Raw genomic sequence first — 25,744 nt, forward strand, 5'->3', positions numbered from 1 at the left:
GCATTAAAAGAAAGCAATAAGAAGATTACAATGAGGAATTTTGATTTGAGAGCACAGATGATGTAAGTATAGTAAGTTTAAAGTCAGAATCTTGATTCTGTCATCCTATCTCTATGATTTTGGGTCTGAGTCTCTGTTTCCTCATCTATGAAATGAAAGGATTGGACTACATGACTTCAAAGATCCCTTCCTGTTCTAAATTTATGTTTCCCTCAAAATGCATTTCTCTCCTCTCACCAGAGAGATGGTAATGTTAAATGCATTTATAAGATAGGATCGCTGGCTCAGTTGGTTTCTTTTGCTGCTTTTTTTTAAGTTATAAAAGAGAAGTCTAAGAGACAGTATACATAATGGATAGAGGATTTGGACACCCAGGGATGGTTCTGTCTGACACAGTAGCTGTGTGACCGACCATGAGCCATTTACCCCGATGCACCTCCGGCAGACTAGAAGTAAATAGAGGCCTGACTAATCGGCCTCCGTGGAAGTAGTATCCACTTTGATAAACTCCCAACTCTGAACTTATTCTTTTCCCCTCCTCACCCCTCTCTCACCCAAGAAAAGGCTTGATGAGGAAGCCTGGGGTGGGGGGTGAGTGAGTAAGGCAGCAGCTGTGTTGATTGGAAAGGGAATGACATAAAAAGTTAAATAAAATATTGCATGAGAGAGTTTTTCTTTTTAAATAATAAAGTGCTAGATGATAACAAAATCTGATCTGAGGAGATAGAGAAGAGGTCAAAATAGCCTTTTAAGAGATAGGTAAAATTTCATCTGGACAAAAAAAAAAAAATAAGAGGGAGACCTTTCCAGACTCAACGCAGTCTGGGAGGCACGAGCACTTGCCTTCAAAAAAGAATAAGTAAACTAGAATTTCCACCTGTGCATGGAAATGTGGTTCCATTAATAACCATGGTTGAACAATCCTCTCTCCGAAACTTGACCTCCCCCTGCCCCAGCACTCCAACAAAAGAAGGGTCCCCTACACTCTTGGACTTTTAACAACTGGCGCCTTGCCCCAACTTGATTTTTTCCCCTTTCGTGGGCAAGGTCTGAGGCGCAGCTCCTGGATCTTACGGTCAAGGATAACAAGAAGACCCCAGATCGTGAGTTGGAAGGACCACCCAATTCGGTCCGCATTTGACAGATGAAGAAAGTGAAACAGCTCAAGGAGATTACAAACGCCTCGTGTTCGAGGATTTGGGTTTTCAAACTGTAACAAAAGACCTAGAGGGGAAAATTATGGGAGACAGATTTGAGAAGTAAAAATACTTAAAGAACCTTAAAGAGTTCCTAAGTAAAAGAACTTAGGGAGCCAAAATATAAGCATTGAAGACTGGGGAGATATACTTTCTTTTGTGTGTATAGTTGGGGGAGCAGGGCAAAGGAGGAGGTGTTTACTTTTCTAACTTCGAACCCGAACTAGAGATCTTGAAAGAGGAGCCAGAGTGAGCCGCCCCAGGGGTCCCCTCTCCAGAAGCCGGGCTAGTTTCAGGAGCACCCCTACCTGGGGAGTGGGGGGGGGGGAAGAAGAGGAGAACCAGCAGAATCACCTACACACTGACACCCCTGGATGCCTTTCACTGACTTGATCTCCGGCCACCCGGATCTTGCCCAGAAAAAGTCCGAGGATTCTACAATTAAAGACTGCGCAGCGCCCCAGATGCCTGGCTCTGCCTAATGACTCCGTCATTGATTGGCGGCCCCTTGGCCTTAATCGCCCGCAGCTTCCTTAAGCCCCACCCACCTCGAGCCTCGGTCAAACTGGATCTGGTTCAGCTGTCACAGCCGGCAATCCGGCCCCTGCTCAGACACTTCTTGCCTGAGCTCAGCCGGGCTGGCTCCGAGTTCTGTGAAGCTAAACTGCTCAGAGCTGTCGATTTGTTTCCTGAAGTTAGTGTTGTCTTTTTTCAGAGAGACTTGCTTTGGTTTTCTCAAGATAAATGTCTACTTGAACAAGAGAAAGCCAGAGAAAAGGGGTAGATTTCTAGTACAGGAGGAAACGGGTTCTTTGGGGAATTTTAAATTACAGAAATGAGACGTCGTTTTATTTTAGATTGAACGAATGAGTCTCTCTGCTCCAAACAGCTAATGTAAAGTTTGTTGGGTTTGGTTGTTTGGGTTTTTTTTTTTTTGGAGGGGGAGGGTTTCCCATAGGTAGGTGGAATATATGTGTATAGAAGTTGATTTAAAAAAACAAAAACTAGGGCAACTGAAAACTTTCTGCTGAAAGAGTAAATATTTTCTGCATATACAGGTCCTCCACGTGTTAATATTACTCCTGGTTCTGTACGAGTGGTGAAGAACAGAATACTTTGTTGGTGACTTCCCAGCGAAGATGTCCCTGCAAATGCCTCAGTCGGAGAGCCAGATGACCAATACTACTTCTACTTTGCAAGGAAAAAGCACCAACGCCCAGTTGGTCAGTTCCTGTGAGTGTGTTTTGAAATGGAAGGCAGACCACTGTCAAGGTAAGTTTTGCAACTAGAATGCCAGTATTGGTTATTTGTGACCTCCCAGTCTCTGGCAATCCCAGGGCAGCAGAAGGGGAGGGGGGAAGCAGTTGTCTTTTGAAATATGAAAATGTGAAGAGTGGTGAGACATCAAGGCAAATTAATGTGTGTTAAATGCTCCTATTTAAAGAGGACAAAGAAATCATTAAAAACTCAAACTCCTTGTAGTTTTAAATCCCTCAACAAATTGAAATTTCTGTACTTGAAATGAGTATGAATATTTGTGTAGTTCTAAAAATTTCATGGGATCAAGTTTGACTTGGGATCCATGTGGGGTAAACTAACTCCACGTCAGCATGTCATGACATTTGGTGACTGGCAGCCAGGTCCTACTTACTTTAGGGTATAATATGAGCTTTAAGGCTTGCTGCCTGGTTGATTCATTACATGGGGAAACAAAAAAAATGGATTTTACTGTTTCTTTTTTTTTTATGATCAAGAGCAGGTGGAAACAGGAAAGTACAAGATGGTCTGTGTTATTGGTCCAGTGGATAGCAGATCCAACCATCTTGGACTTCCTCATCTGAACAACCTGGTTGAGCTGCCTCCTTTGAGATAGATCATAGATAGGCTTTTAGATTTAGATCTAGAAGAGACCTTAGAGATCATGTTGTCCCAAAGCCCTTATTTTACAAAAGAAAGCTTTATAGAAAGCTTTATAATTTATCTAGGTTCCATAAAGGTGACCAGACTCTTCAAGCAAAAGGTATTCTGGACTCAAAATCTCACACTTTTTATTCATTGCACCACAAAGCTATTGAAATGAATAGATTCTATTCAGCAAATATTTGTCAAGCAATTGTCCTGTGCAGAGCATTGTTTTAGGTACTAGGTGAAATACAAAAATTCTGCAAAACAATGTCTCCATCTTCCTAGAACTTAATTTGTGGTGCAAAGATGTGCTCTTTATGTATTTGAAACAAAATAACATGTGATATAACTTAATATGTGATACAAAGTAATGCATATGAGCATGACTATCTAGGAGATGACAGAATGCTTCCTGCAGAAGGTACCATTTGGTTTAGGTGGTAATGGATGGGTAAGATTAAAACAAGTTTTGAATTGGGGAAAGAAGATACTATGCAAGTATTGAGAATAAGTTGAGAAAAGACATGCAGATTTAACTGAAGCATAGAATGACTTCATGGCAGGGATAGAATGATATAAGCAGTATGTTTGCAAAGGAGGGATTTGGCTGTAAGACAAAAAGAAGTCTGAACTTGACTGGGTTAGCAATAGGGAAATCCTGAAGGTTTTTTGAACTATGGAAAGATATCCAGATTTATGCATAAGGCTAACTAGTCTAGTAGCTATATGAAAGCTGAATTAAATTAGAGAGGCTTAAAATCTGATATCAAAGAACATTTTATGAAGAAAACATCATTTCTAAAAAAGTTAGGTGTGTGATCCAAGGTGTGATCCAAAGGGTGTGATCCAAATATTCCTAAATTCCCCATAATAGTTTTGTATTATTTGCAAATAGATATTGAAGCATAGGCTTTCTTTCATTTTCTATTTCTTTTTTTCCCTTTACTACTTTGTCTTCCTGAATAGTATCTTTTGACATATTGGGTGGGTATGGGGTTGGGGGGGGGGGTGTCATATAGATAGAACCTTGGTTTTTGGCCACTATTGAGCAAAACAGTCTTGAGAGTTGAATTGTTTCAATTACCAGAAGAGTCCTACATGCTGACCTTTTATTTATTTATATGTTATGTATATCAGGTCCCTTTGCCTAATCCAAGTGAAACAGCTCAAGGAGATTACAAACACCTTGTGTTCAAGGATTTGGCTTTTCAAACTTCGACAAAAGACCTAGAGGGGAAAATTATGGGAGACAAATTTCAGAAGTAAAAATACTTAAAAAAAAAACTTAAGGAGTTACTAAATAAAGGAACTTAGGGAGCCAAAATATAAGCATTGAAGACTGGGGAGATATACTTTCTTTTGTGTGTCTAGCTGGCGGAGCAGGGCAAAGGAGGGACAGTTTGTATAACATGCTGGATTTGGAATCAAGATGTCTTGTTCAAATTCTGCCTTAGACACTTACCAGTTGTATCACCCTGGGCAAATCACTTCACTTTTCTCAGCCTCAGTTTCCTTGTCTGTATAATGGAGATAATAATAGCATTTGCCTTAAAGTGTCATTAAAATGATAGCTGCTATTGTTATTTTTTTTATATTATCAGCTCTCACTGTGGGTATTAATCTAAATGAGTGAAAATTTAACACTTTACATATAAGCAGCACCAAACCATTTGAGGGAATTAAAGTGACTTTGAACTAGCTATACCAGAGTATGCCCTGACATACACCATAATTTCAGCAAGAAAAAAACCATCACTGTAAAATCCTCTTCCGGATTGGTAGTAATCTAATGGCCACTCCTAAACTGAATGCTGGCCATGGCCCTCATAGCCTGGGGCCAAACTTATGGTGACCCACTTCTCAAAATATCCACAAAACTCAGTCATTTGGAAGAAATGTACTCTCTTTTCTGTGGTTGTCACCAAAGCCTTATGACAACCACTAATCCAGTACTTCTACAAGTGAGCCTCGGAATACTTGCCCTTTTAAACTATAATCCCTCAAATTCATAAGTACACTAATATAAACAGATAAAAACATCACACCTAAAATTCCATCTGGTATTGCCGACCAACCAAAAAGGGCAGGGGTTTCACTTGGAAGTCTAGAATGACCAGCGATTTTGAGGAAACCATTTGTTAATGCTGATAAGTTACATTCCAGTTCCTGACCTAAAGTTCATAAGGGATCATTTCCCACCATAGTTTTGGTTTTTCCTTAATGCTGGACTTTTAGGCTGCTAATTTGCAAAGTTCAGTAGGTCTCCTATGGTCCAAGCGTTGGTGCCTGATAGTGCTGATGTATTTCGGGGAAATGGTGTCTGGCCTGCCCTAAATAAATTAAAATTTTTCTCCCTTAGCTAGTATAAAGGCTATAATTTCATTGACTTTCATTGACTTTTCAGCAAACATGTCTAAAAGAACCAGCTATATATTTCTCTTGTCATTCCATACAACATGTCAATTTGCTTTTAGATAAATGGCGTGGATATTCTTCTTCTCTATTCCTAAAGAATATTTTTGGATTGTTTGGCTGTGTAACAAAAGATCATGGATCTAGAGTTAGATGAGATTTTTTAGATCTTTTAATTCAATACTCCATTTTATTGAGAAAATTTAAATTCTTACAGGGACCAAATAGCAATGTTGGGATTTAAACTCATCGAAACCATCCTTTATGACTGAAATGATTTCACTACTCCTTTCCACCTCTCCAAATCTATTTTTTCCCTTCAGATTTGGCTCAGCTATCATTTCCTTTGAGAAAAATCCTTCTATTCAAGTTAATCTTGCCCAAGTCTATCTCTCTCCTCAAACTATCTAGTGTTTGCTTATGGTTATAGCTCCTTGAGAAAACTATGTTTTTGACTTTGAATTCCTAGAACAGTGCTTTATACTTAATACAGTAGGTAATTAATAAATATTTTGGATTGGGAGAAAAATGTATCAAAGTCAGCTGACTTTTAGCTCTCTGCAGGTTTTAAAATATTTTCTGATTGTTTTTCCATAAGGGTCCCATGACTCTAGCTTTGAATCTTGTAAAAATAAAGGCAACCTCCTACCACTACCACCCCACCATGTGCTGAGCATTTGACTATTCACCAGTGCCATGATTACTGAAGTTTTAGCAGAAGTCAAACTCATAGCAAATTGTGTATTCCCTTCTAATTTCCTTTGATGGTTCAGGTCCAACTTTGTTCATTCTGTCCAGTTAGCTACCCACAAGGCAAAAGAAATAAATTCATTCTCCAGTTCCAAAGAGCTTTCCCACCCTGGTAATTTCCTGCCAGATCATAGCTTAAGAGACCTCAGAGGTTGTCTAGTACAATCTCCTCATTTTATATTAGAGGAAGCAAAGATATGGAAAGGTTAAGTGATGTGCCCAAGGTAGGTGGCACATATAACAAGAAGCAGAACTGAATTTGAACTCCGTTCCTCTTTTACTCCACATGTAGCTTACTTTTCCATTGTGTAATGAATGCTGCCTCTTGAGAAATTTGACATAAGGTTCTAAGACAAATGTAGAACAATGAAAGACCTTTCTTTCCCTGATCAATGTTATTCTCTCTGACTTTTCCTGCATTTCTCATTTAGGCTCTGGTTTCAGTCACATTCAGTCTTTGGCAAGTTCTAAGCTAGATGCTTAAATTATCAATATAAATAGGTTAAGGGGCTGAAACCTCAGTGCATGCCCATTCTGCTGCTAAATTCATTTAGAATTTAAGTGATAGAACACAAAATACATTTTTACTGTCTCAGGAGCAAAGACTGCTATTATTCATATATTTTTCCACAAAGTTTTAATGACTTGGGGCAGTAATGCTTTTGGCCACATGGGTAAAATTCATTTAAAATAGCCAAAGAACTTAAGTTTGAATCCAAGAGGTTTTGGACAAGTAAATAATAGATGTTTTTGTATGAAATATACACAAAATTTTATATGGTTTGTGATCCTTAAAGTATCTACCAATGGATAGAAAACACTGGTCTTGGGGTCCAGAGGAAAGAAAGGAATTTGAATCCAGCCTCAGACATTTACTAGCTATGTGACTTTGGATGTCATTTAACACTGATTGCCTAGCATACAGGACCATCTCCAGTCATCCTGATTCATATTTGACCACTGGATCTTAGATGACTCTGGAGGAGAAAGTGAGGTTAGTGACTTAGCACAGCACTCCTCACTCAAATCCAGTTCATGTGCATCACCTTCCTGATGTCATTGTATTATTTGAGAATGAAGGACAAACAAAATTGAAATATCAATATATAGAATTTGAATAACAGGCCCTTCTACAAATATCCTTTTCTGTTCCTACCATCATCACCACGGCTATTTGGTAATACGTCTTTCACAAAGTTACCTTATACCTGTTCTATTTGTATTCCGCATAGAATATAAGTTTGTAAAAACCTAACAGAGGATATGGAACATAGGAAATCTCTAATAAATGTTTTTATTTGATTCTGATATCCTTTAAATAATAATTCTTTATTTGGACAATAGGTCCAAAGATTGACTGTATTTGAATGGCACAGTTTCTGCAAAAACAACTAATACAAATAATGATAGTTCTTTCCAAGTTGACAGATAACAGAAAAACTTTAAAGAAAACAGTTTTAGTGAAGTTGGAGACTCTGGGATATCAGTTATCACAGGATTCAAGAGCTGAAAGGGCACTAGAGGTCTGTTTCTTCCAACTTTTCAACCTATACAGGATAATGATCTTTAAAGGTGACCAGTAATTTTTATATTTTGGAGATGAGGGTGAAGGACTGGAATTTATGAAATAAAATCTTGAAATAGAAATTATTTGAATTTCATTTTTTGCATGCTTATGATTTGCATGATATTGGACAAGTAATAAAACCTCTCAATTCTGTTTCCTCATCTGTAAAATGACCTCAGAGATTCTTTGATGCTCTAACTATATGATCCTAGGTCTTCTCCACTCCAATGTCTTTCTAACCACAAAAAAAAAAACAAATAGATACAAACTGAATCTTCAAGTCTAGTTCCATTATTATGAAACTAAGCATCATTTTATCTCTCAATCTGATTATAAACTCCTGAAGGGCAAGGATCCGGTCATATATTGCATTAGCTATAATAAAATACTGAGCTGGAGTGATTGGGCAAGGGAATATACATGAACAGAACTTCAATACTTCTATCATTACCACCATAGATAACTCAGAGCTCATGTCATACTGATTCTGATTCAGCAGTTATTATCTTAATTAAAGAAGGTTGTTCCAGTTAGAGGGAAATAGAGATGGAATGCAAAAAAATAGCAGCTCATTGGAATTATTCATGATCATGGAGCCAGCTAAGACCCCAGAAGGTAGAAAGATCTCATGGCAGTTCATTTTTGTGACAAAGAACAAAAGAATATCCAAAACTATGAGTGGTTAAGTTTTTTTTTAAATTATGATTCTCTTTGAATTAGTTATTCTTTGGGGGGGGGAACAGAGGAGTACTAGTTTATCTGTTACCTATTATAGTAAATCATTAACAATTATACATGCAATTTAAATCAACATTTCAGCAAGTGAAGTTTCACACCTGAGTTGTTATTTCATGAAGTCATCATTAAATCTAGTACCATATCCAAAGAAAGTAAAAAATGCAGCACTATTACCAAAACAAATGTTTCAATAAAATATTTCTTTGTTAGAAGCTATTCTAAGTTGAAAAACACAAAATATACATCTGAGCCTCTTGAACCATATCTATGTTTCATGGCTTGGGGTCTATGAATTTAATTTTTGCATTTTGATACTCTATTTGAACATAACTGATTTCCATACGTATGTCTTCTTATGAATTTTGGATGATTATTCAAAGAAGGGTTTCACAAGGCTTCCCCAGACTGGCAGGGAGGTTTGTGACATAAAAACATTAAGCAAAGGGAAGAATAAGATTGGAGTTGGGGACTTCCTGAATATTTTCACTGGCTGCCTGCCTCACTTGCCTGTTATTCTGTCCTCATCTTCTGGCTCCTAGATGCCTTCAAAAGTCAGCTAAAGTCCTATCTTCTACAAAAAAAATTACTTTTCTTGTATGTTTGTGCCTTTCCTCTGAGATTATCTCAATTTATCCTGTATATATCTTGAATGCAGTTGTTTGCATATTGTCTCTCCTATTAGACTAATGCGTTTGTTAAAGTAAGAACTGTTTTGTTTTTATTTGGAGTTTTTTTTTATTTTTTTTTGTTTGTTTCATTACTTTTGCTTCAGAGCTTAGTGAAAAACCTGGCCTAATAAATGCTTGTTCACGTAATTTGGGTAGGAAGGGTCCTTACCTCTTCTCAACAGGAACCAGAAGCAGAGAGTCAGGAGAGATTCCTATGGCAAGAACAAGGAGAGCTCTGTATCCTAGAAGATGTATGCAATTCTGATAGGACCTAGACTTTTCGCTCAATTCCAAGCAGAAGTTGTATCTGGGCTGGTCCTCCCCTAGCTCCCCAGAAAAACAGTGATACTAGCACTGACGGAAAGACTTCTGACCCTCCTGTATAACCAGTCTCAGTGACTGAAATCAGAACATTTCCTGTTTTGAAGGTAAGGACAATTTTGTTAGAAAACAACAGGGCACTGAGACCATGAAATGCAATTGGAAAGAGATATAATTTGGTAGAAGGAATCAGGGAGGATGTGATTTAGAAGACCACAGAAATGGGAATCCGGGAACCTCAAAAGTCTATTTATCTGTAGCCCTCTTAACCACAACAGTTTACAAATAGAAATCATAGGGAGATATTTTTGCTGCATCTCAATAGGAATGTTGTGGTTGAGCCAGACAGTGGTAGCCAACTCATTTTCGTATGAATGATGAACACTTTGTTTAATAACAGCCAATTTTGTCATGAAGGAGCCTTCATTGCCAAGGAATTTGTTAATTGAAATATCCTTGTATTTTTGCTATTAAAGGAAAGTGAATGAACTAAAAACAAAAATTGCTCTTGGGGAAAAAAGTTCCCATTTGCCTCAAGTTTACATAAGGTGCTCTTCCAGGATGACCAGAGAGAGATGAATTCTTCATTAGAAATTGTTTAACAAGTCAAGAAGACTTTGCAGCCTATGCTTATACAAGGAGCACTTTTACTGATGAAATCTCAGATCCTTAAGTTATTAGGATCACATCTCTTGAAACAATGCAAGATTTGGAGGATGGTCCCTGGGTCTAAATTCCATTTCTGCTATTTAATACCTATGAAGTTCGAACAACTCATTTAAAACATTTCTGGGCTTCAGTTTTCCTCATTTATAAAATTAGGTGCTGGTAGAAGATGACTTCCAAGGTTCCTTCCAGAACTAATAATCTACGAATCTGAGGCTAGTGTCAAAAATGTAGCTCAATGGCTATTTGAAACAGTCTCAAATGTACCCAAACAGATTAAAATGTAATTTTAAAAAGTAGTAATATAAATAAAAATATAAAAAACCAGAACATAGAAAATGTTCATTTGTGGTTCTCGAATATGTGGTAGCAGCAATCCTTACTTAGTGTTTATTGGTCCTTTTTCCTATTTGTTTGACACTACTGACTTAGTCTACCTGTCCCCCCTCATTTTACAGATGAGGAAACTGAGCTTCTTCAAATCAGTGCTTGGAATGATAAATGATTATGTGGAATAGCATTTGTCTTAACAAATAGCATTCTCAACAGGGTAGTAAATAAATATAATTTTGCGTTTATCTCCTAAGTATGTAGTTAGTAGGGAAGAGCACTCTTTCATCTTATATACAGATAAAACCAGATATATAAATAAGAAAGAACAAAATAAAAAAAATCATTGTATGCAAGTAGAGAAGAGACAAGCTTGGGGATATAGTAGGAGGAGCAGATATAGAGTAGAAGAAAGAGAGGAGTTGGAAAGAGAGAGAATAGAAAACATCAACTACAGAATTTTATCCCTTCCAATAACTGAACCTCCAATTATTTTTGTTGGTTTGGGCCTTTTTACTCTATAGGTTAACAAAAAGCAAAGTACAGGAAAAAGGAGGAAGAAGGAAGGGAAGAAAGGATTTTATTTTGATGGGAAAAAAATACTTGAAGTTTTCTCAGGAGTCTGCTTCCCTTCCCCCAAAACAAAAAAAAAAAAAAACAATAGAATTTGGATTGTGATATTTTTTAGGATGATGAATAAAAGGTTTAAGCTAAGTATGTGTGTATGCATGTCTGCATGTACATACCTATATACCTAGAGTTATTCTTTCCTTAAAATAATCTCTTAAAAATATGATTGGAAGATTTGGAAAATGTCTGCAGTATCATATCATTTTAGTGCTTGATCCCAAAGGATGAGTAGTACTTTTAAATAGGAGAGTAAATTGTATGTATGTGTGTGTATATTTGTTTATATACACACATACATGATTCTCTCATGCATGCTCTCTCGCTCTCTCTCTCTCTACACACACACACACACACACACACACACGTATATGTTTATAATTCCAGAAGAGATTGAGCAGCTAATTTGTGATTATTTTTTTCCAGCTATCTTTGGGGCTAGTTTGTTTTCTTCTGATTAAGCAGATGTGATTATAAGTTTAAAGCAGGGATTCTTAATCTTTCTTTGTGTGTAGACCCCTTTGAAAATCTGAAAATCTTCTCAGAAGAATCATTTTAAATACATAAAATACTTAAGATTACAAAAGAAACCAATTATATTTTAATATAAAATTTAAAAAAACAACTTGTTCATAGAAACACACTTTAAGAACCCCTGGTTTAGAACTAGAAAGAACCTTAAAGATATCTATTTGAACCCCCTAATTTTACAGCACAGAAAACTCCAGCCCATAAAGGTGAAGTTACTTGCTCAATGCTACAGTGGTAGTAGGTTAATTTAACCTTAGGGGTCTCATTCTCATTGGCAGTACCATTCATTTATCCCAATAGAAGTGGGAAATGAGGACCATGTTCCATCTACCTATTCAAAAGTTTCAAAGACAGAGAAGATCAAAAACTAAAGTGACATTTTGAGAATTGAAATAAAAGAGAACCTGATTCAAAACTATGCTTCTTATTGAACGATAAGAGTTTTAACTTATTTTTTGTCTTTTTTTTTAAATACCTACTGTTTAGGACAGTATCTGATCCATAGTAGAAACTCACTAGATTGAATTAAAGAGAAGCAGACTTTTTAAACAAGGGCTCTGATAAAAACAACTCTAAGGTTTCTTTTGAGAAATTTTGATCCAAATGTCCTCCACTTTCTGGGTTTCTGTAATATCTTGAAAGATTGCTCCGATCAACATCCTCCGGTAGCCAAATATTCCAAGCAATTGTGTACAAAAGACTTTCAATTTCTTGTTTATAAACAATGACATTTGGACAGCAGGAAAAATGATGACTATGCTCCTGAAAGAGCAATATATTCTTATGAAATGCTGAGGTATATATTTATATTCCAAAATCTGAAAAGTCAAAATATCAGAATGTTGAATCACTGTGATTCCTCATGGTTTGCCCAGTGGATACACTTTGAGCAAGTTTTCTAAAAAGATACAATATGAAAGTGTAATAAAATCTGCAAAAGGAAGATAGATGGATGATGCCATGCAGTATTTGCAGACAGGTCTACCTGTACAAAAGAAAAAGAAATTAGATTTTATGATAATAGCTCAACCAACTTTTTCCCAGGGGCTCTGAAATGAGAGAAAATGGACATATTTCAGTGTCCATCAATTGGAAATGATGTTAAGTACTAGAGAACCTACAGAGAGGTAAAATATTTGCTTTGATGACTGATGGCAGAAATAATACAATACCAACATAATAAATGTTAGAATGTTTTCATACTTATTTATGGTTTGCAAAGCAACTTATATACATTATTTCATTTGATCATATGTATGATACATATGCTATAAGCATCTATAAATATTAATAAGGTGGTAAGTCATGTTAATAAGCATTTATTAAGAACCTGCTATGTGTCAGACACTGTTAAGTACTGGGAATACAAAGAAAGGCAAATACAGTCCCTATTCTCAAGGAGTAATGTAATTTAATGGGGGAGACACCATGCAAACAAATGTATACAAATAATTAGTATTCAGGATAAATTGAAGATAATCTCAGGAGGGCGCTAGTACTAAGAGGAACTCAGAGTGATGAGGACTTCCATTAAGGTCATAAGAAAGAAAAGTAATATATACACCAGAGATGCTACTAAGGTAGGAATAACGGAATTTGACAACTGATTGGATATGATGGGTAAAAGAGGGTAAGGAGCTGAGGATGACACCTAGGTTAGATTGGTGGTACCCTTGACAGTAACAAAGAAATTAAGGGGGTGGAGGGAGCTAAGGATTAGGAAGAAAGAACATGAACTAAATTTTGGACATAATTCACTTAAGAGATGAAACATTCAGTTTGAGTTATTTAATCAACAATTAGAGATGGGAGATTGGAGGTTAGGAAATAGATAGGACTAAATAAGCAGATCAAAAAATCATCAGCACAAGGGGCGGCTAGGTGGCGTAGTGGATAAAGCACCGGCCCTGGAGTCAGGAGTACCTGGGTTCAAATCCGGTCTCAGACACTTAATAATTACCTAGCTATGTGGCCTTGGGCAAGCCACGTAACCCCATTTGCCTTACAAAAAAAAATCATCAGCACAGAGATAATAATTAAATCCATGGGATCACCAAATGCAATACTGTTGAACAATGAAAGAAAAGAGTCACACAAAATCTTGGGAGATGCCCCAAACAGAGACAATTTGACTGGGGAATTGACAAAGGAGATCAAGATGTGACCACACAGATAAGGAGTACCAGCATTACCACAAAAACCTAGAGAGAAGAGAAAAGCAAGAAGGAGCAATTCAGTCAAAGACTGCAGAGAGGCCAAAGATCATGAGGACTGAGAAGAAGGCCATTCAATTTGGCAGTTTCGAGGTCATAGGTAAATATAGAGTCATTTCATTTGAATGATGACATCAAAAACCCAACTTACAGAGATGAGAACAAGATGAGAAGACATGAAATGGAGTCACTGAATAGGAGACAACTTTTTCAAGGAGCTTCCTCATGAAAGGGAGGAGAGATATGGAATAGTTACAGGGGATAGCACTAGCCTACAACTGAGAGATTCAATGTGACAGGAGAAGGCACTTGAGCTAAGCTTTGAGGTGAACTAGGGATTCCAAGAGTAGGAGAGAGGAAGGAAAGCCTCCACATTCTCACAACAACCTTCCATTGCAGTTACTACTCCCTTTCAGTACTTTATATTCCAGTTGAAACTAAACCACTAATTGTTCCAGATCTCATCCTGAATTCTCCCACCATCTCTCATAACTGGTATGAGCTCCTTCCTTATCTCTGCCAATTGAAATTCTTTTGAGCCTTAGTTTAGGTCCTTCCTCCAAAAAGTTCTTCCTGTACTCTTCTTTCCCGATTCCCCTGACAGATCCTATTTTTAAATTTCCTTTGTTTTTTTAAACATATGCATTATATTATTCTATTAAATTATAAGTCCCTTAAAGGGAAGTCCTCTATGCCTATTACAAAATATGATTTTTTTGTGTCTGAACCTGTAACTTCTTTGCTGTAGATAGTGAGAACATGGCTTCTCCCTAGGCAATTTGACTAATTTTCTGCAGCATATAGAAATTTTCCTGGCTGTGCCGTGAGGTTAGATTTGCCCAGGGCTATCCATTCAGTAGATATCAGAGAAAGGATTTGGCTTCCAATCCAAGGACATGTTATTAATCATGTTATACATAGTAGATGAGTAATAAATGTTTGTTGAATTGAGCAGTACACTCAAAAGTACATCTGAGGTCAAAAAATAAGCATAACATGCTTATTGGAATCATTGGAATAGTTCCTTCATCTCCTCTAGTTCCTGGGTCTGAAGTTGCATTAGAGTCCTTTGTGAGTTGACCTGGAAGCTACCCCTGTAAACTTTCCTCAATAAATGACCTCTTTACTACTGAGTTCCTGGTTAGGAATGATGTTTTTAAAAATAGTATACAGTCTTGCATAATAACATAGCCAAGAATGTCACATCACCTTAAAGAATGCTGCTTTGTGGGACTTACTACGGACTGTTTCTATATGGAAACATTTTGTAGACTGGTTGCTAATTTGTGATTTATGACATCCTATTTGCACATTTCCATAGCCCCTCCATATATGGTTATGAACTTGGGGTGAGAATACCTCATACTTGTGGTTACTTCATTAACTCAATATAGAGAGTACTCTTTTTCCCTCCCTGTTCAATCCCCCCCAACCCCACACTCCCACCCCACCCTTCTACCCCAAAGTATTACAATTCGCTCTTTTTGGAAATATATTTAAAAGTTTGATATTCAGATTTTCATTGCTCTTCTTTATCATTTTTCAAAAAAACATATAGAGTTTTGTCCAGACTTCTGTTTGACACTGGAGTAAAAAGAAGAATGGCATAGATTCCATGGTACCTTATCCCCACACAGAGCACCAGGAATTTTTTTTTATTACTTGAGAAACTCTTCAAATAAAATAAAGGTTTATAGCTTCATATTTTCCAGTTTCATAGTCCAAGCTCATGAAGTAGTTTTTATGTAAACTTACGTTTCTTTCAGTTTGCCTGAGGAGGCAACTTTCCAGATTCTACAGGGATAGGTTATTTTGCAAGAATTTTGCAACAAAATTTATATAGACCTACTCTTTTTTTTTTAACATGTGGGTTTTTAAAAAAATTTCATTTATTTAAGGCAATGGGGTTAAGAATGACTTACCTGGGGGCAGCTAGGTGGCACAGTGGATAAAGCACCGGCCCTGGAGTCAGGAGTACCTGGGTTCAAATCCGGTCTCAGACACTTAATAATTACCTAGCTGTGTGGCCTTGGGCAAGCTACTTAACCCCATTTGCCTTGCAAAAAACCTAAAAAAAAAGAAAAGAATGACTTACCCATGATCACACAACTAGGCAGTTATTAAGTGTCTGAGGCCAGACTCCAGGGCTGATGCTCTATCCACTGCACCACCTAACTGCCCCCAACCCACTCTTCATTTTTTTTTTAGCTAAAGTCATCAGATTAAAGGAAATCAAGAAACAAGAGCCTTTGGAAAAGCTTGATCCTTACACTGTTGCCTTTTATGTCTTCTGTTCCCTTGACTTCAAAACTAAGTGTAGTAAGTAGCTTTCCTGCTCTGTATATGTGAATAATAGACTTGAACAACAAAGCCACTAGCTCCCTCATAGACCACATCATACGGTCTTCACACCTCTTCATCATGGGAGACATGCTTCTCTCAATTCTCTACTTACTTCTGTTCCTTCAATTCTGATCCCTTCCTTTATGAGGCTCCTGCTTTAATGTCCCTTCTTACCCTTACCAGATGACTATGCCATTACTCTTTATAGCATTGCTAATTCTAGCCAAAGCTCACATATTCTAGGGAACACCAAAGTGGATTAAAGTAGATCCCTACCATCCAAGATGTATCACACTTTGTGCCTCCCTCTGAGATTTCCTTAGCTTCTGCAGATGTCACTTATTGTCTTATAGAACAAATGTTAAGAATACCTGGATTATCTGATTATTTTCTCCTATTGTTGTGCCTCATACACTTTTCTTCTTCAAACCAAATGAAAGGACATAGCTCACACATATGCACACATGTACACACATATACATATATGGAGTTCTCACAGACATGCACACACCATCCATACAGCCAGCTCTCCCACATAGAGCTCAGGCACTCAGATGACAACAGCTCATACACATCATACATACATATCATAAATATATTACACAAGCACACACATATAAGTATATTTTTACAAAATTATACTTTTGTGCATACAAATATAATCAAGTATAAAATATGTTTATTATATCAACATTATATATATATGTATACATACATAGATACATGCATGCACTTTTTTTGTTATTCAGCCAGCACTATACTATCCATATGTGGATCCATTGATCACAGCAAATGGAGAAGTTTTGAATACTGTGAATATATTCACTTACCTTGGCAGTGTACCTTCTAGGGAGGTATACATTGATAATGAGATTGGCGCATACATTGCCAGAATATTTGGGAGGTTCCAAAAGAAAGTATGAGAGAAAAGAGATATTGGATTGACTACCAAACTGAAAGGTTACACATCCATTGTGCTGACCTCATTGCTATATGCCTCTGAAACCTGGACAGTCTACCAGCACCATGCTAGAAAATGGAATCACTTCCATTTAAATTGTCTTAGGAAGATTCTGTAGATTACCTTTCTCGAGTTAAACTGCTAAACAGCAAAACATTACTACAGAGAGTACAACTACAATAGACTGGTCACATTGTTAGGATGCCAAACATATGTTTGCCAAAAAAGACTATTTTATGTAGAAATCACATAAAGCAAGTATTCACAAGGGTGTCAGAAGAAAAGATGCCAGGGCACACTGAAGGTCTTCCTTAAGAAATTTAAAATTAGTTGTGCAACATGGGAGACACTGGCACAGGACCACCCAGCATGGCATGCCCTCATCCATGAGGATGCTGTACTCTGAGCAAGACAGAATTAAAGCAGCTCATAGGAAGTGTGAGATAAGCTCAAGTGTTCACATAGACTATTTGTGCCTTACTTGTGAAGAGCATTCCCAGCTGTTATTGGTCTGATCAGTCACAGTTGGACACACTGTAAATTTCTCTCTATAGTGATATCATTTTGGTTGTATTCAAATTGCTAAGTTGATCTGAATTTTAAAATTTTCTGCATGTGCATCTGTAATTTCTATAGTCACTATTTGATATATCATTTGTAGTAGTATTCAAGCCTTACTCTTCCAACTATACTTCCCCTTGGAATTTTAGGGATGCCCTGTGAGTGACATTTTCTGATATTATTGACTCAAGTCACCATTCTGCTATGTTTCTGCCACTGTTAATCAACAATACTTAGTGTGTAGTTCTTTTTAATAAATTAACATTAATTAAATTTTATAAAATAATTTTTATTTTGAAGATATGGCAAAAAAGAAGCATAAATATACCTCCCCCTACCCCCCATCACTTAGTCTCTAGGGAAAGAGAATTCACAGTTAACAGTTTCTACATTGCCTTTGATCCCGCCACAAGTTCACTTCCAAATATAGCATGGCCATGGGATGAAAGAGTCTGCCTTTGGTCTACTTTGGGACCAGCATGTCACTCGCGGTTCTAGCTTCCAGACTCTGGTAGCTCATAACTTCGTAACTATCTCCAATTTCCTTCACCTAAAATAAGATTGAACAAATGCAAAGAGGGAAAGAGAATAGGCCTGTTCCATGGGGTAAACAAAGGAAATGCCCAGAGCCTCTCCCTTTCTATAGTTGCCTCTCTTAGACAAACTGAAGCTAGGCAGGAGGGAGACCAAATGAGAGGAAGATCCTAGTTAACTAGTACCTTTTGCAAGTACTCTAATCAGTGGTTTGAAGCTATAACACATGGATAATAGACCAGAACCAATTATGAAATGTCTGCCCCAAAATGGGGAGTTAGGCACTTCCATTACCTGTCGTCATGTCTTACAATAGCCTCTTCTTATCTTTCACATAAGGAACTGTATCAGTCCCTTCACATTTTACCTGTTATATGTTATTAAAGAAGGGGAGAGAAGGTGAGAAATACACTAGCTTGTATATTTACTTCAGAAGTGATTTTTTTTGAATACCACTAAATAATTTCAGGTGGTGATGAGAACTGGTATCCAACATATAGATTAAATTAAAAATGATAATTTCTGGGATATATTTACTCTTATGTCACTTAAGAAAATAGGACTTCAGCGGCAGCTAGGTGGCATAATGGATAAAGCACCAGCCTTGGAGTCAGGAGTACCTGGGTTCAAATCCGGTCTCAGACACTTAATAATTACCTAGCTGTGTGGCCTTGGGCAAGCCACTTAACCCCGTTTGCCTTGCAAAAACATAAAAAAAAATAGGACTTCAATGGGACCATGGGTAGTCTTTAACACCAAAATTAAGTGATCCTGCTTTCACTAAGAAGGAGCCCAGAAATGGCTTATTCTTTGCCTCTCTACAATAATGCTCTCTTCTATAGTTTCATCTAGCAAGGGAAAATGGCTGATACTAGAACATCGTTAATGGCTTCCCTGATATTGGGATGCCAGAAACTGTATGAGAGTCATCTATTAAAACTTATAATTTTGAGCCAATAGATGGCTTCCATACAGTCTCTGTTTGGTATGTGTGCATACATACACTCATGTACACTGACAAGAAGGTTTATGTTCTAAATCCCTGTTAGTTGATCATGGAGCAATGGCAAATTCACTTGACATAATCCTTTTAGTCTAAGTTTTTGCTGTAAATAAATATCATAGATACTGCAGAGAAATATGAGCTAAGCTATGTTTCTAGTATTTAAACTCAAGCTGTTATATTTTCAGTGTTTTTTCTGACCTGCAAACAAAATCCACCCACAATTATGAATTAAATTTTAATATAATACTGAAACACAAAATTGATTTATTATATGAAAGAGGAAATTATCGATAGCTTAGGCAAAAATCTCATGTTTTCTATAAAACCAATATTTTTGTTATCATAACAACATTTCTTCCAAAGTTTTCATTATTCTTGACTTCATATTCATTCCAGTTTTGATATTTGATCTCTTTAAAACATTCATTAATTTTTCAACACCTAGGGGAGGCTAGGTGGCACAGTGGATAGAGCACCAGCCCTGGAGTCAGGAGTACCTGAGTTCAAATCAGGCCTCAGATACTTAATGATTATGTAGCTGTGTGGCCTTGGGCAAGCCACTTTAACCCCATCACCTTGCAAAAACCTAAAAAAAATTTCTTTTCAACACCTCTGACCATTTTGGAATATCCTTTATATTTGCCAACTAGGCCAGGCTTTCAAAGTTCAGAAACCCCTGGGTAGGACCCAGTGTGATTTCCACTATCCTCTCCCTAAAACTTATCCCCACAAAAAAAATGATGCTTAACATTAGAGAACTTTAACAAATCTCTAGGAACACAAGCACATAGCTCAGTGATCATGAGGATGAAAGCTTCCCAATGTTTGCAAAGAAAAAAAGGACTTGGGGTGAGAAAGAAAGATGGAAAATAATACAAGACAAAGAAAAAAGGAAAATGTATAAAGCAAGAAAATGAAAGATAAAGGGGAGAAAATCTTGAGGGACTATGACACTTCCCTTCCCCAAAGCATTCTCAGCCACAGTTCTGTTTTCCACTGGCAAAGTCCACTCAGGAAAAGAAAAGGGTATAGAGTATTAAGCACTAGATTAGGCATCTTAATCTTATTTTTTTTTTCTTCATAGACCTCTTTCATAGTCTGCTGAATCCTATGTACTCTTCAGAATGATATTTGTAAATGTATAAAATAAAATACCAAGTATTACAAAAGAAACTACTTCTGTTGAAAGTTTTCAATAATCTTAAAAGCCTAAATTTAAAGATTTTACCTTCCCCAGGGTAAGGACCTCTGAACTAGACAGTGGAGGGAACCAAGTACAGTATCTAGAATTGATGGATCTAAGCTTGAATTCAGGCCATGCCTGTGCAAACGAGCAAATCACTTAACCTCTCTTAGTTTCCTAAAATGTAAAATGAGGAAGGTGAACTGGATAATCAATTCTCTTATAAATTCTAAATCTATGATGAAAGATTAAAATTATTCCTTAGGAGCCAGTCAGGAATCAAACCTGGAATTTTCTGAACTGTGTCAGACACATTATCCATTGGCATAATGGCTAGAGCACTGGTCTTGGAGTCAGGAGGACAGGAATCGAATTCTAGACTCATTCACTTAACCCTGACTACCTCAAATCCAGGACTATCTCCAATTGTCCTGATTCATATCTAGCAACTGTATCCAGATGGCTTTGGAGGAGAAAGTGAGGCTGATGACTTTAGCATAGCCCCACCTTACTCAAATCCAGTTCATGTGCTTGTCATGGTATCACCTCCTTGATGACCTGGTCTTCTTTGAGAATGAAGCACAAACATCAGCATCATCATGATGAAAGAAAAGATGGGATCAAAGGGAAAAGAAGATTGAAATAAAGAAGAGACAAAGGCAGAGGAAACCAGAATAAAAGAGGCAGAGAAATAAGAAACTGTAGGTCTGGAATGGAGGGAGCAGAAAATGTCAGGTCTATAGCCAGGACAGATTCTTCCAGTCCTGGCAACAATTAGAGGTGACCTCTTTGGCAACAAAGGCACCCCTGCTGGAGTGACACTCAGTTCCACTTCAGCCAACACCTCATTTTTGAGCAGCTCTACCCAAGGCTGGGCCTGCCTGGTTCTATCCAGTTCAGGAGAACCCGGTGACTGACTGTCTCTCCCCCTCACTGGGCAGCTTAGGCAGAGTTGTCTTGCTCAGAGCCATTGGGGTTATGCCAAACTAGTGCCTCCAGGCTAGAATTAGAAATTTCTGTGCCTCCCATCCCTCCTGCTGGGTTCTTGCTTTAGTTCTAACTTGGGCATGTATGCTCTCCCTCAGATCTCTCCTTTTCCTCTGCCTGTCTGGGAGAAAGGATCATGAACACACCCTCAGCTTCTGCAAATCCCTTGAAACCCCAGCCAGCCCCTGCACTTCACATTTCCCAGATCCCCTCAAATAAAATTAGCTGTCCTGGGAGTGACCAGATTTGATCAGGTGTGGCTTCCTAACTACCATATTACATGAAGGGAAATTATGTCCTCGATATAAAACAATCAAACAGAAAAAAAGGTGTGTTGGAAATTAATGGGGAGTGGGGTATGAAGACGTTTTGAGACTGTATACCACATATTGCTTTGTCAGTAAAATTGTAAAGGAATAATAGGTTTTGTTTATATAGTGTTTAACATAAAAATTCTTAAGGAAACCAGAGGGTACTGTATATTATTAGGATTCTCTTTTACACTTGTAGAGAAAATTGAGAGACCCTATGTGACTTGGTTATCCAAAAAACTTTATGATCATTAACAAAATAGGGAGCAAACACTTGGGTTCCAATGCTGACTCAATCACTAATTAGATAGAGGACAATAAAGGCAAGTCATTGTACCTCTTGGAACTTCAGTTTTCTCATCTTTTGCTCTAAGATTACAATAATTCTGAAGGGGGAAGAAAGAGAGAATTCTATGCCATTATTTCCTTAAATGTTTTCAGTTTTTAAAGAGTTTGGACTTCGTACAATTTTTTAAAAATCTATTTTTTTCTTTTCCAGAAAAAAATGTTATTGCTCAGCCCATATTTATTTTTGAAAACATAGATCAAGGTTTTAAGGTAAACCCTTAAAAAATATTTTCCTTCTTTTTTCCTCTCCCTCCCTCTCTTCATCTTTTTCTTCCCTTCAACTTCTCCCCTCCTTCTCTGATGGTCTACTATTTCTCTACCAAAGAAATCTGCATAAGAAATTTTTGCTAAAGAAGTATTACTTATGTCTAGACCTGTTCTTCATCTGTTCAGTGTTCTCCTTTAAACTGAGATAAAAGATCCTTAGACACATCTCAGGAATTTTAAAGGGTGTTTAATTTTATGTCTCTGATCATCATACTCAAATCATTTACTTTGAGAAACACTATTATTAACAAGGAATAATCCCATTTTGCTATGTTGTTTGGTTGCTAATTGCTTTTTGGAGGGAGGGTAGGGTAAGGGTGTATGTGAGTATCCTCTTTGGATAATTCATCAAGGGGACATAAAACCTGTAAAAAATTCCTAATCCTGTAGTTTGGAACTCATGTAACTGTCATTCATATAACTGGATGGATTGAAGGGGGCAAATGGCTTACTTTGCTCTAAACTATATGTACCTGTTTTGGGGGGGATTCTCCTATGTAGCAAAAAAAATTCACATTTGAAACAGAAAATGCAAAAGTCCAGATCTCAAAGACATCTTTGCTTCTTTTCAGAAACCAACTGAAGACACTATTGACCAAATGGAACATGGTAATAAGTTACATCTTGAATTTCTAAAGTAAACTCAATTTAAAGGAAGTAATATGTTGGTATACTTCTATCATATTAATATCAAATTGTTTCCTGTTTTGTGAATTATGAATCTCTGATGTCATGTATGTTTAAAGATGATATGGTCTTTTTTCTATTCATTTGTATTTCAATATGAGACCCTGTCAACTTTATAATGCTCTCTTGCACTACCTGTGGAGATGTCTCCTTTCCCCCCTTGCATCATGACATTTTTTTGATAAAGCTGACATTATTTCATGATGGATCTTCTATAGCTGTACTTGATATGCCTGTAGTTAATAATGCCCCAGCTGTTGCCATTAACATTACACCTATTTAAAATTATATCTCAAGTATCTTGAGAAACAGTACTACTGGACAATGTTTATAAAACATGATTCTCTGTATCCAATCCACATCATGGTTAAGAAGACTTTAATTTGGACACCTAGATGGCATAGTAGATAGAGCACCAGCCCTGGAGTCAGGAGGACCTGAGTTCAAATCCGAACTCAGCCACTTAATAATTACCTAGCTGTGTGATCTTGAGCAAATCACTTAATGCCATTACCTTTCAAAAAAAAAGCTTTAATTTTATGAAGAAACATTTCACTGAGTTTACTTTTTCACTTTGTATTTCTCCCAGAACTCTCTAGCTCTTCAAGAAAGCGTGTCCGTTCTTCATCTTTTACTTTCTATATGGCAGATATCAAACCAGGTATGTTATTTGTACTAGTTCACTTTCTTTCCAAATAACTTTTTGGCTTTAATTGGTATCTTTTCTTTTTTACATCATTTATTTAGAAATTCATCCCTCTTCCTCCCATTCCCAGTAAGTCATGCCTCACAATCAGGAATATTAAAAAATTTTAAAAAAATTGTTGTTCAGCAAAACTAAGTAATACTCAGCTAAATTTCACAGTATGTTCCACATCTTTAGTCCCCCACCTCTTCCAATTAACATTCAATTAGAAAAAAAAAGAAAATTTCCTGTTAGAATAACTTTTTAAGTTGATCATTTGGTAATAATATTTTATTCTAAGAATCTTATTAGCTACTAATCTGTCATTAACTTCAAAAGAAGTAGATTAATTTTCTTACTATTTTTTCTAACTGCTTGAAATATTTATTTTCCCCATTAAAAACTTCATACTATGCCAATTAACTTATTTTGAAATATCTTTTCAGAGTCAATACCCTCTCAAAAACGAATGAGATCATCTTCCTTCACTGTCCTTCCTACATTTCCCCCCTCCCAGCCAGGTAATAGCCTTTGAAGTTTCCAACCTGAGGGTCTAACCTGTATGACAAACATTGTAAAAATGGCTTTCACCTCTTCATTTTCACTTAGTAATGTATTTTAAATATTTTTGACTTGTCAGATTAAGTAGAAGTCAAATTGAAATGTTATACACAGTAAAACTTTGTGAATTCAAACTGTATGAATTTAAATATATATCATTTTTAACAAAAATCTACAATTTGTTAAGGACAGTATTATGTAATTTAAATGTATTTTACTTATTAGTACCCACTTACTTGTTAATTGATGATGTGTGCACTACCCAACAGTAATTAAACTGTACTTATATAATATATTGTAATCTGGAATTTTTCACTCACTCAGAATAATACTCTTCTATTTATTTTAAATTAATGTTGAATTGTTCCATTAAAATAGATTATCTGCCTTCCATTTCCCTTCATACAAAGTTTCTGTCAAGCCTGGAATGCTTTCTTCCCTTAACTGTCACTTATAGGGATCCCTAACTTCCTCTGTGATTCAGACAAGATACTTTTCCTGATTCCCTCAGGTGTGAACCATTCTCAACATACCTTCAATTATCTTGAATTTACTCTTTTTGTTTTTGTATCCCCATCTTTATCTGAGAATAATAGACACTTAATAAATGACCTTTGGATTGAACCAGTACTAAATTAAATCATAATATTTGAAATATCCTTTCCCCCAGTAGAATGTTAGCTCTTTTGAGTACAGAAACCATTTCATTTTTGACTCCATGTCAAAAGAGATGACTAAAAAGTCTTTAAAATAGAATATAGTATTGAGATGTTGTTAGTTGTATATAAATACTTCTTGTCTCTGGCCTCTGGAAATAGATTCAAATTCCAGGTCTAGTGTCTTCCAAAGCTCTAGTATTCTATTTAGTGACCTTTGCCAAATCATTTGATCTCTCAGGCCTGCCTCACTTTTTTATCTATAAAATGAGAGCTGGATTAGATAACTGCAGAGTTTCCTTCAAGGTCCAAATCCATGACTGTGGAGACACTTGAGCCTAAGGTTTTACTCCTGTCAAATAGTAATAGCAACTGGGTTGCTTTTAAAATATTTTTTGATATTCAATTGTTTTCTGGTGCTGTCTGAGTCTTTGTGATTCTTTTTGAGATTTTCTTGGGAGAGATATTGGAGTAGTTTGCCATCTTGCTCATTTCAATCAGAGCTAAGTAAATTGCCCAAGGTCAGATAGTTAGTAAGCATCTGAGGCCTGATTTGAACTCAGCCTTAGGCCCAGCACTCTATTTCCTGCACTCTAATTAAAATATAATCTGCTCTATAGGATAGATGCTACAAAAACCAATTTTGCCAAACAAGAAAAAGTATGTTCCCTGTTTTGAAAATATGAATGAATTAACAATAGGAATTGTAAATAGAGTAAAAAAAACATGA

At 36.7% G+C, this 25,744-nt stretch overlaps 1 protein-coding gene across 4 annotated transcripts in view; it reads left to right on the top strand.

Annotated features, from left to right (window-relative positions):
• The first annotated feature begins 1,775 nt into the window (after positions 1-1,775).
• RANBP3L (RAN binding protein 3 like) overlaps positions 1,776-25,744 on the top strand; it is a 67,167-nt gene continuing 43,198 nt past the window's right edge. For 2 of the 4 annotated variants that reach the window (XM_074207678.1, XM_074207680.1), the window contains exons 1-7: positions 1,776-1,890; positions 2,255-2,468; positions 16,133-16,243; positions 22,310-22,368; positions 22,998-23,034; positions 23,702-23,773; positions 24,244-24,318. In XM_074207678.1, the coding sequence (XP_074063779.1) occupies positions 2,336-2,468; positions 16,133-16,243; positions 22,310-22,368; positions 22,998-23,034; positions 23,702-23,773; positions 24,244-24,318 (487 nt within the window). In that variant the 5' untranslated portion in view covers positions 1,776-1,890; positions 2,255-2,335. Of the gene's footprint in view, positions 1,977-2,254; positions 2,469-16,132; positions 16,244-22,309; positions 22,369-22,997; positions 23,035-23,701; positions 23,774-24,243; positions 24,319-25,744 lie in introns of all 4 variants that reach the window. The other 2 variants (XM_074207679.1, XM_074207681.1) reach the window with 2 other exon arrangements.

Source organism: Macrotis lagotis, chromosome X, assembly GCF_037893015.1.
Source record: "Macrotis lagotis isolate mMagLag1 chromosome X, bilby.v1.9.chrom.fasta, whole genome shotgun sequence".
NCBI classification, from domain to species: Eukaryota; Metazoa; Chordata; class Mammalia; order Peramelemorphia; family Peramelidae; genus Macrotis; species Macrotis lagotis.